This window comes from Phascolarctos cinereus, unplaced genomic scaffold (genome assembly GCF_003287225.1).
Source record: "Phascolarctos cinereus isolate Bilbo 61053 unplaced genomic scaffold, phaCin_HiC Scaffold_1;HRSCAF=81, whole genome shotgun sequence".
Lineage (NCBI taxonomy): Eukaryota > Metazoa > Chordata > Mammalia > Diprotodontia > Phascolarctidae > Phascolarctos > Phascolarctos cinereus.
In genome coordinates this window covers 36,692,864-36,705,264 of record NW_027555514.1, presented here as the reverse complement: position 1 = coordinate 36,705,264, position 12,401 = coordinate 36,692,864, and the positions used below count along the sequence as shown (strand labels likewise).

At 41.7% G+C, this 12,401-nt stretch overlaps 1 protein-coding gene across 3 annotated transcripts in view; it reads left to right on the top strand.

The window, feature by feature from the left end:
* Positions 1 to 12,401, top strand: part of PLCL2 (phospholipase C like 2) — a 235,856-nt gene that overhangs the window by 182,467 nt on the left and 40,988 nt on the right. For all 3 annotated transcript variants that reach the window (XM_020987210.2, XM_020987211.2, XM_020987212.2), the window contains one exon: positions 216 to 291. In XM_020987210.2, coding sequence (XP_020842869.1) covers positions 216 to 291 — 76 coding nt within the window. The remainder of the gene's footprint in view (positions 1 to 215; positions 292 to 12,401) is intronic.

Genomic DNA, 12,401 nt, shown 5'->3' with positions numbered 1-12,401 from the left:
ACAGGAAAGCAGTGGGCACCTCTCCACGGGGACCGAACAGTCTTTGACTCCGTTGACTCTAACAAAGGAGACCGCAAACCTTAAACTCAGACTGACATTTCAGATCAAAAGCCCCAGACAATATTTTTGCAGGTGAAAATGTATCAGGGGCTTATAATATGGAACACTAGACAGTTATTAGAGTTAATCGTTATGTCTGGATATTCCCCATACAGATGATTCAGACCATCAAGACTTTAATTGAAAATGCCGATTCTGTCTATGAGAAGATCGTACAGTGTCAGAAGGCGGGTAAGTGCCAGTTGGCTTCTCTTTCTTAATGATAATAATAGTAATAATAATAAGGTCGTGGCCACTGTCCTGTGCATTGCCCAGAATACTGCAGTTTCTTATTTTTTAACTCCACCAAGAAATTTCAGATGGAAATAAAACTATTTTGCATCTATGTGGAATAGCAATCCTCTTCTCTCCCCTGAGTTGATCCTGGCAAATCTTGAATTCATGATCCAGGATTTCCTGGTACATATTAAGGAAGGTAGGCCTCCAACAGCTTGGCAGTGAATGGCCAAGAAGTGATAGCATATTAAGAGTTCAGCAGCATTTGAACTCACTGCAACCTTTACTAACTTCTTACCAAGGTTTCAAAGTTTTAAATATTGTTGCAGCTTCAAATGCTGCTGTATATTGACTTAATGTTCAAACTTTGCCTTCTCATTTTCTATTGCAGATCAGGAAGACAGATGGGTAGGGAGTTTTGAACAGCGATAAATAAATCTGACTTCACTCTCCTGTACCACAAACATACCCTACCCAATTTCCATATTGTAAAAACTGAGGGGGAGGGCAGGGCTGAGGAAGTTTGCCTAATCCAGGAAAAGCAAAAAGACTGTTCTTGACATTTTAGGATTTCTTTGCATTTTAAATTTTGCTTTAGGTGTCACTCTTAAAAGATTCATTCTAATCAAAGGGTTAATCAGCTAGCATGTATTAAGCACCTACTGTGTGCTGAGCACTGACCAGAGCAGTAAAATCCTTAGTTTTTGTGTGGGTTCCTTGTTGTTGTATGTCTGAATTCTGCCGCCTTTCAGGAGAAGGTGGTATATTGACTAAGCCTCACTGGCTGCTGATGGCACCCACCTTTAATTAACCCCACTGCTTGAGGAGGCCAAGCCTGGTGGATTGCTTGAGTTCTGGAGTTCTGAGCTGCAGGAAAGCTGAAGCTGATCTAGTGTCCTCACTAAGTCTGGCACAATTGTGGGGAGCCCACAGGGAGTGGCGGCCACCTGAGGATAACAGTGGGAAAAACAGCAGGTTGAAGATTCTGCAGCAGTCATTGTTGGGACTGGCTTGCGAATGAATGGCTCTGTACTTCCAGTCTGGGTACAGTAGGAACATCCAGTCTGAAAACAAGAACAGAAATGAATCCTGAAACAAGCTTTTGTTACAACTCAGTACTATGACAAATGAGATCGTTTCTTTAAAGCACTTAGCGCAGGACTTGGGCCATCATAGGTGCTCTATAACTCTATAACTGTCAGCTGTTATTAGCTATAATTATTATTACTAACTGAGGATTTAGAGCTATAAAAGGGACCTTTGATGCTCAGTCATTCTGTTTGACTCTTCGTGAACTTGTGGATGTACTTGTCCGTGGGTTTTTCTTGGTAAAGATACTGATGTGGTCTGCCGTTTCATTCTCCAGTGTGTCCCGATTTTGCAGATCAAATAGGGATTAAGTGATTTGCCCAGGGTCACACAGCTAGTAAGTGTCTGAGGCCAGATTTGAACTCAGATCTTCCTGATTCCAAGCCCCACATAACTGCCTCACAAGGGACCTTTTTGTTGTCATTGTCGTTGAATCATTATAGTCATGTCCAATTCTCTGTGACCCTTTTCCTGGCAAAGATACTGGAGTGGTTTACCATTTCCTTCTCTAGCTCATTTTACAGATGAGGAACTGAGGCAGACAGGGTTCAGTGACTTGTCCAAGGTCACATAGTAAGTGTCTGAGGCTGGATTTGAACTCAGAACTTCCTGGCTCCAGGCCCAGAGCTCTATCCATTGCCCCACCTAGCTGCTTATCTCTTAAGTAAATGGACGCAGAGAGACTAGTGTGGAGGTGGTTAGAACTGTCTGGGCAGAAGGTAATAAAGGGTTCTAGGCTAGCTCTGACCCCAAGGGAGGAGGCCAAGGAGCCCATGACCTTCCAGGATGTGGCCGTGGACTTTACCCAGAGGGAATGGGGGTACCTGCAGTCCACCCAGAAAGCCTTGTACCGGGACATGATGCTGGAGAACTTTAAGAACCTGGTGTGCCTGGGCCTCGTGTTCTCCAAGCCCCATGCAATCTGCCAACTGGAGCAGGGAGACACTCCCAGGGACCATAGGGTGATGCTCCGAGAATCAATGGTGCAGATCGGGAGAGTGAGGCAGAAACCAAGCAGTCATTTCCCAAGCTGGGCTTACATATGGAAGAGTCCTTCCAGGAGAGACTCACAATGGATGGTCCTTGTGGCTCTGAGTAGGAAGAGCCTGGAAATACAGAAGTAGGTTAGAGAGTCAGCAAAACAAAGAGGAGAAACCTCATGAATGTAATGAATGTGGGAAAAGGTTTTTGTTGGAATATACATCTTGTTCAACATCAACGAGTTTATACTGGAGAGAAACCTTATAAATGTAGGGAATGTGAGAAGGCCTTCTGCCAGAAGACACAACTTACTTAGCATAAGTGAATTCATGCTGGATAAAACCTCAGGAATGTAATGAATGTGGGAAGGCCTTCCATTGGAAGACACAACTTAGTCAACATCAGAGAACTCATGCTAGAGAAAAAACTTATGAATGTAATGAATATGGGAAGACTTTCTGTTGGAAGACACAACTTAATGAACACCGGAGAATTTGTACTGGAGAGAAACCTTATCCTTGTAATGAGTGTGAGAAAGCCTTCTGAAAGAATGCCCAGCTTATTTAACATCAATGAATTTATACAGGAGAGAAACCTTATGAATGTAGTGATTGTGGGAAAACTTTTCACTGGAGCACACAACTTAGCCAACATCAAAGACTTCATACTAGAGAGAAACTGTATGAATGTGGAAAGGGCTTCTGCTAGATCAGAGAATTCATTTGATATCATAGAATTCACACTGGAGAGAAACCTTACAAATGTAATGACTGTGGGAAGGCTTTCCGTCAGAACACACATCTTACTTATGAATGCAATGAATGTGGAAAGGCCTTCCACCAGAGCACACACCTTACCTAACACCAGAGAATTCATACTAGAGAGAAGCCTCATGAATGTGATAAATGTGGGAAGGCTTTCCACTGGAACACACAACTTACTCACCATCAAAGAATCCACACTGGAGAGAAACCTTACAAATGTAAGGAGTGTGGGAAGGCTTTCCGTCAGAACACACATCTTACTGAGCATCAGAGAATTCACACTGGAGAGAAGCCTTATGAATGTGATAAGTGTGGGAAGGCCTTCAGTTGGAGCACACAGTTCACTGGACCTCAGAGAATTCATAGTGAAGAGAAACCTTACAAACATAATGAATGTGGGAAGACCTTATGCCAAAGCAGAGAAATCCTTCTGGCCCCTTCCCTTTTCCCTTCCACAAGGAAAGAGCCTCTTGGTTTTTCACCTACCCCTTTTACCACAGATTGAGCAGAACAACAGAAGCCTCTCATCCTTTCTCTCTTCCTAATCATTGATCAGGGGTTGAGAGGCCTAGACCCACTCTCCTTGAGTCTCCTCTGTCTCTCCCTATCCCTTTCCCACTCTCTCTTTTTCTCTCCGTCTCTCTCCCTCCTTTGCCCTTCACTTCAATGCTCCTACCTCTCTCCACTTTACTGCCCCATTTGTCTCTTGACTTATCCTCCCTCTCCTTTTTTTCTTACTTTCTTCCCTCCCACTATTGCCATGGCAATTGTAGGCCCACTGCTCGAGGACAGGTATTGTTTGAAATCTACTGCAGACCCTTTGCAGGGGAAAAAACAATGAGAGTCCTGAATGTTTGGGATTGTTGCTAAGGATTCAGTCATTTCTCACAGGTTCATGTCACTGAGCTGAGAATGCCCCTGTAGTCTGTTTGCTGATCATTTCCATTAAATACCTTTCCTAAGAGCAAAAAAAAAAAAGTAATAAAGGTCTGCGTGGCAGCATTGGGGATGGAAAGGAAGAGATAGCAGCACACGTAATTTAATCTGCTGACTTCCTTCCTTTGCTTTTGCTCATCACTGCCTCTGCCATCTCTTATTTTTTTTTCAGTACTTCTTTAAATATTTTTTTCCAATTACATGTAAAATCAATTTTTAACATTTAAAAAAAAGTTGAGTTCCAAATTCTCTCCCTCCCTTCCTCCCCTCCCTCTGCCTCATCATATGTGTGTGTATGTATATATATGTGTGTGTGTAAGTGTGTGTGTGTGTGTGTGTGTGTGTGTGTGTGTGTATATATTTGTTGTTCTGAACTTTGACAAACACCAATAAACATGAATATTTCTAAATACAGAGAGGAGCAGAAAAACACAAAACAGCACCCCTCTATTACCTGAAGCTTGGGCTTCTGTTTTGTTTTGTCTTGGTTTTTAAGTATACAGTAAATGCAGAGGCAGCTGTGTCATGAAGGGTAGAGCACTGGTGTCAGAGCCACGGAGATCTGGGTTCGAATCCAGACTCTGACACCTACTAGTTCGTTAACCCAGGGTCACGCTCAAAGCAACTCTTGAAAGCAAAATTGCAGTGAAGGCCCCCAGGTGCATTCCTGGAGGGAGTGTTCTCATCCTGGGGTTCCCAGCAAAAATCACAGGTCTGGTCTCTATCCCAAGAAGTTCAATTCATATTTGGCTTGGGAAAGAGAAAATCAGATGGGATATGATTGTTGTTCAAGTCATGTCTGACTCTTTGTGACTCCATTTGGGGTTCTCTTGGCAAAGATACTGGAGTGATTTGCCATTTCCTTCTCCAGCTTATTTTACAGTTGAGGAAACTGAGGCAAACAGGGTGAAGTGACTTGCCCAGGGTCATACAACTAATAAGTGTTTGAGGCCAGGTTTGAACCCAGATCCCAGCACCCCATCTACTGAGCCATCTTGCTGTGTCCTGGGATATGATAGCTGTCTTCAAATATTTGAAAGGCTGTCACTTGGAAGTGAGATTATATTCATTCTGTTTGTCCCAAGAGGGTCTAACTAGGAGCAAAGAGTGAGGGTACAGAGAGGGATTACAGGCAGTTAGATGACACAGTGGATAATCAATCAGTCGACATTTATTAAACACCTACTATATGCCAGGCACAGTGCTAAGTGCTAGGCCTACAGTCGGGAAGACTTGAATTCAAATCCAGCCTCAGACACTTACTTGCTTTGTGTCCCTGGGCAAGTCTCTTAACCTCTATTTGCCTCAGTTTCCCCATCCATAAAATGGGGATAATAGCACCTACCTCCCAGAATTATTATGAGAATTGAACGAGATCATATTTGTAAAGTGCTTTGTAAACCTTAAATTGCTAAATAAATAGATATGATAAATAATAAATGCTAGTTATTGTTATTGTTGCTGTTAAATTACAATAAGGCTTGATGTAAGAGAAAACTTCCAAACAGTCCCAAAGAGGAACAGGCCTCCTCCGTCTTTGGAGATTTTTAAGCAAGATGACCACAAGCCAGTGCCTTGGACCAGATTGCCACCGAGGTGCATTCTGGCTCTGAAATTCAAAGCTCTGTGATTTTGATATTCTTTTGTCTTCCTTCCTCATGAGTCATGCGTTGTATTTGGGGACGCCTCTAAAGAGGCCGTTCTATCCCAGATGTTGCTGCCCAAGACTGTAGGTTACTGGCAGTGCTAGAATTCACGGGTCTCCCTGGCTGGCTTGGGGGAAGGGCTGGGGGTTAAGGAGCTGCCTGAGAGATCAGAAACAATCTTTAGGTTTCACAGTTGCTGTTGTGGGCCTGCCCACCTACACAACCCTTCTGTGATCCCGAGCATTTATTTTAAAGTCTCCTGATCTTTTGTTTCTTGTGTTTATAGTTACCGGCAAGGACAGTCATTAGTCATATCAAGAAATGCTAATTTGTGTCAGAAAAAAAAGCTAGTTCAAAAGGGATTTGCACCAGATTCTTAACTGTAATTCTATCAGCAAAGCTTTAATCTGGAAATTACAATGACGGAAATGCAAAGCACCCTAGGAGAGAGGGTTATTTTTAGGTTCCTTTTTAACTTTTAAAAGCCAATTCATCTGCAGCTTACACAAAGGTTCCAGAGGTTGATATTCAAGGTAACTCAGGCTGAGCAAATGCTGGCTATACAGGACCCCAAACTCATGTGTAGCTTAAGGCTAATGTCCGACTGGAGCGAGAGGAACAGGGATGTAATTGGCCTTTAGAAATGATAATATTCACAAGAAAGAAGGAAGGAAGGAAGGAAAGGAAGGAAGGAAGGAAGGAAGGAAGGAAGGAAGGAAGGAAGGAAGGAAGAAAGAAAGAAAGAAAAAGAAAGAAAGAAAGAAAGAAAGAAGAAAGAAAGAAAGAAAGAAAGAAAGAAAAGAAATGATAATATTGATGCTAGTAGACAACAAGCTTCTTGAGAGCAAAGACTGGGGTGTTTTCCCCCCTTTCTTTATATCTCTATTGCTTAGCACAGTGCCTGGCATATAGTAGGCGCTTAATAAATCCTTGACATGACTGGTGTAAAATAGAGATCATTGGAGATGAATTAAGTGAGAGATAGATAGCATGGTGTTAGGGTATTCTGGAAGGAGTGCTACTTCGGGAGTTAAAGGTCCTGAGTTTGAATCATACTACCTGTAAGACCATGGACATATCACTTTAAACTTTTAGGGCCTCAGTTTCACATCTCTAAAACAAGAGGGTTGGACTCCATGGCCTTTAAGGACTCTTCTACCTCTACATCGTTGGCACTATGCTTGAGTAAGGTTGCTCCCGGACAGGGATGTGCTGATTAATATTTAACAACTAGCTCTCAGTGTTTTGGGGGAGGGAGGGGAATGTACATACGACACACTTTTAAGTTTAATCTGCCTCACTAATATTGTCTTAAATCAAAGCCATCAATAAAACAGTCAAGCTCTGATTTGTAGGATTCACCAGTTTCCAAGGTGGAAATGCTCGTGTATAAAATAGAACAATTGGCATCTGCCAGCCTGTTGAAATTGGCTCCAGCAGACTCCTGCTCCTGGGCATGTAGAAACACAAGCCAGGAGACTGGGGATTCCAGATGGCGATGCTGAGGGAAGAAAGGAAGAAGGTTGGGTTGAGTCGTGATGGAATTTGGGATTTTTTCTAAAAATATGTAGAATGCAGAAATTCCATGGGCCTGACATCGGGTAATCAGTCGATAAATATCAAGGAAATAATTGACTCGAGGGTCAACTGCCTCTGAGGAGAGAGATTTTAATCTGATACTGTCAGAGGGAAAAGTTGAAATTGGCATCCAAAAAGGACCTAATTTTCTTGGTGATAATGGGAGTTAAGAAATATAGAGAGGAAAGGCTACTCATTACATCTTTGTTATCAACCCCATAGCACCTAGCACTGTGTCGTATGTCTGGGTTAGGAGTAAGGGTAGACTTGGAAAGGGAACCAGAAACAATGGTAAATTCCTGTGTGATCATGAGCCAGACCAAACTAAATGGCTGTGAGTCTTTGACTCACCACTTACCTGGTTGGCATCCAGTTTGTACCAATCAATCAATATTAAGTAGCTATTATGTGCCAGCCACTGTGCTAATCCATATCATTGTAAGAAAGCAATTAGTGCATTTGAGATAGCTGGACTGACTGACTTTTGTCAGGAGGCTGCCCTGCTTCTCCATGGCATCACACTCCCAGATGGAAGGGGCTATGGAATCACTCATTCTGCGATATGTCAGAGGGCTTGGCTCCTGCCCCCCTGGTAGAGGTGCCATTCCATGGTAATCAAGAATGACTGCTGAAAAAAAGAATTTCAAAGTTTCAGGAAGCCAGCATCTCTCTCAGGAGTCCGCAGTATGCACTGAGTTTGCCTGGAATCAGGATCGAAAATGAGTTTTGGCCCAAAGATGTGAGTTCAGGTTTAGATGTGCAGAATGGGTAGTGCCAATGGGATAGCTGAGTTGGCATATCTAGTAGACAATGGAAAATTGGACCTAGAAAACAGAGATATGGATTGGGGAATTAATTGTATAGAGACTATTTGTAAGCAGATAAGATTGTAAGCTCCTTGTGGGCAGGACTGTTTTCCTTTTTGTTAATCATATTCTCAGCACTTTGAAATATGTATTGGATTGGATATTAATAATAGCTAACATTTACATAGCACTTTAAGGTTTCCTAGACACTTTAGAATGTTGTCTTATTTGGTCCTTACAACATTCCTGGAGTCTGGAAGACCTGAGTTCAAATGTGACCTCAGATACTAGCTGTGTGACCCTGGGCAAGTCACTTAACTACATTTTCCTCAGTTTCCTCATCTGTCAAATGAGCTAAAGAAGGAAATAGCTGACCATTCCAGCATCTTTGCCAGGAAAACCCCAAAAGAGATCACAAAGAGTCAGACATGACTGAAAAATGACGAAAACAACAAGGTACTATTGTTTTTGCCATCTTACAGGTTAAGTGTCTTGCATACAATCACACAACTATTAAGGGCCTGAGGCAGGATTTGAACTCAGGTCTTCCTGACTCCAAGTCCAGTACTCTATATACAGACCACCTAGCTGCCTCTGTGGTAATGGGGGAAATAATCTTTGGGAGAGGGAGAGTCCTGAAGGCTAAAGAAATGAGAGACACAAGGAGGAGCAGTTATAGATTGGAGGAGATCCAGGCTTCTGCCATGTCCTAGAGGAAAAGAATGTGAATTTTAAGAAGGCGAGGGTTCCATCAGATGCTGCAGAGAAGTACGGAGAATTGATATTGATAACAAGAAGGACAGAATCTCACAGATGGAAAGGACCTCAGAGATCAGCATCTCCCGCAAGTGTTCTATGCCTATCCCTAGCTGAAGCCTTTCAGTGGTAGGGCACCAGCTACCTCATGAGGCAGACTGTTCTGTTTGGGGATGGCACAGATCCCTGGGGCGTTATTTCATATGGGCAGCAGAAAGCCTACTGGGGAACCCTACAGCTCCTGCCTGCTCCTAGTGGTCTGGTCATTTGATTTAATGATAAGAAGATCGTGCTTTGAGAATGCCGTTTCAGTAGGGTGGCGAGAATAAAAGCCCAGTTACAGAGAACTACGGAGGGAGGAGGGTGAAGGGGAAATTGAGACAGTGAGTACAGACCATCCATTGAAGGCTTGTCATGGAAAGAATGGAGAAAATAAGAGGCTCAATCTTCATTCCTTTTTTAATACTCTGAAGTCAACCTTTTCCTCTATACATTTTGTAAATTCCTGTCCATCTTCCTACCAGTTTACTTTTGAACTAAATGGAATTAGAAATAGGGACTAGATCTGTAATTTAATTGGTATAGAGAGCTGCCATTGAGGATACTCCCTCCACCAAGGCAGGTTGGCACCTTCTCTGAGACTTAGAGGCTGAGAGGGCATGTGATTTGCCCAGGGTCACACAGCCAGACTGAGCTGAGATTTGGCTCTTGCTGATGTCACACTCTCTGCTATACGATGCTGCCTCTCTCTTCTTTGGGAATTGGGCCAAAAGAATACTCAGTCATACTTGGAGATAGGAAGTTTGACTCATGAGAGGGAGAGAGGGAGAAAATAAACCGATGTGGGAAATGGGAGCTGTGTGTTTTCCCCTTAACTTGACAATGTCTTTATCCTAGTCCTACTCTCCCACCTCTACCTTCCATACACCTAAAAGCCCATTTCTTTCATCCACTTCCATTGAGTTTTTTCAGCAACTCAATGAAATTCCATGTCATCTGAGCTTGTTGAAGAAAACTTTTGATTTCTACTAGTATTGAAAGTGTATTGTGCTTTATTCCATACATTTTTTTTGGAAAGTCTATTCAGAAAACCAATCAGAAATGATTATTCTACTAGCCTTTCCCACAACTTGGTACACAGGTAGTTTTATAAAAAGAAATGAAATTAGGTCCTCCTAAAGCCTTCAATTTGGGGAGGGACCCAATTAGCTTTCATTCTCTTAATGATTCTTCTTCTGACTTTCAGGACTTGGGCACCAATCAGGTACCTTCCCCACCTCACCCTTGTTCAGCTTCCTTTAGTAGGTTAGAATATAAGCTCTTTGAGGGCAAGAACTGTCTTTCTTTTTGCTTGTACTTGTAGTCCCAGCACTTACAGCAATGCCTGGCATACAGTAGATGCTTAATAAATGCTTGTCCTTTTGCCTTGCAGCATACTCATTACTATGTCATCAGTATGAACTGGCATTTATCATGTATGACTTAATATTTTCAAAGGAGTTGTTAGACTTGACACCCCTTTTGGCTACGTGAATCTGTATTCATCTAAGGCATCTAAGATGCCTTTCTTCCACTAGAAAAAAAAAAGAGCTAAAAGAAGGAATCTTTTTATCATGTCAGAACATGGTAGGGGAGAAATAAATCCAGGAGAGGATCAAAGTCCAAACCAGATGTATCAGGCCATCTTAGATTGTTTGATTTTCCTGATACAGTTGCAAGGTGCATGTCAGGAAAGGGCCCCTTTAATTCCTCCAAAGTGAAATTCATGTTTGGACCCCACTTTGATTATTTCTGACCCTTGTTACCTGAATTGACCTCTGATGCCTTTTCCTACTCTAAATCTGTGATCCTATTATCTTGGATCTGTTTTATTAAAGAACGTATTGGGTTTCCAGAAAGGCGTGAGACTTACACAAATTACTTGGAAGATGGTGTAGGAAAAGAAAGAGTCACTTTCTGCCAATCTATCAGAGCCGGTGCTGTGGAATTGGTTAATTTCTGGACTCTGCCTCATCCATCCAGGTTCAACTGATTTGTTTGCGAGATCTGGATTAGCTATTCAGTTGCATGTGAAGCAGGATTTAACAGCTCAAAACCAATCTTAAAATAATCTGCCCTTCGCTGATGCCAAAATTGTCTTGGAAGTCAGCCAAGAAAGAGACTGGAGCTACAAGAAAAAAAAATAATTAGGCACTTTCCTATTTTCTTTGGAATTATGGCAGTAAACCCCACACAATAGCCCACCCAAACGCTAAACAATTTGATCATCTTGGCAAATTATATGGGACTTAAAAGTGGCATATTTTAATGGATGGTACATGGGCGTCTATTCTGTAGCAAAGCCTGCTCTTGTAGAGACATCCATATAGTTGTTTTTGTTTTTAAATTTGGAGTAGGGTCAAATTTTCATATATTCAGCATTTTCTCCAAGATCTATTCATATTCACCATTCGAAAGGCTTTCCAGTTTATATTTTGTGTCTATTTTTGCATCTATGAAATGTGTGATAAGTGAGATTTTTAGAAAGGCAAAGGAAAATTTTCATTGGGAAAAAAAAATGATTTCACATGTATAAAAGTGTGAGGCCAACATGTCTCCTTCCTGAGATATATTAGTAACTCAGCTCCTAATAGAAACATTTTTTGAAAAGTTACTCTGTGTGTGTGTGTGTGTGTGTATAGATATATATATATATATATATGCATGTGTATACACACACACACACGTGTGTGTGTGTGTGTGTGTGTGTGTTACTGTATTTAGACTTGGTAGAACAAATCCCAATCAGAATGTTTGCAAGGTCATTTTTGCTCTGTGTTCGGCAAGACTAAACAATTTTAGTTTAAAGACAGAAAGGGGGGTAAAATGTATTTCTGATTGCTCTTGTTCCCTTTGGAGCAAAGGTCTCCTCCTCCTACCTTTGCCAAGTACAATAGGTGACATTTTAATAGACTATGTGCTTTTGATGCCCAGCGGCTGCCTCTGGTCTCTCATGGGAAGCAGAGTATCTCCGGGCAATGAAAGTATCAGCCATCAGGATTGTGAGTACTGCTTGTTTGTTACATTCTCTTACAGCTGGTCTCCATTGTAAATAGACTTCAAGTATACTCAGTGGCTGCTAATGTGCCTTGTTAATTTAATTATGTCATTTTGAAAAATTTGCAGCTCCTCAGCAATGATCAATTTCCATGAAACTTAATATTTCATTTATAAGCTCACAGGCAGACTTGAATTAATGTCATTAATTTCAAACCCTCACCCCATTCACCTCCCCTGTGAAAGAAAACCCTTAAGGTATTGTTTAAAGTGCATGATATTTCTCAATAATTTTTAAAAATATATAACAAAAGCCTACATCTACAAAAAAGACCCAAGTGGTTTAGACTCTCAGATACAGAGTGGGGAGATGTCACCTTCCCAAATCAAGTTTAGCAATTTTGAAAAATTTTGGTGAAGTAAATGCTTTGATTTGAACAAGCCTTGTTTAGAAATTTAAGGCAGGGAAGTTA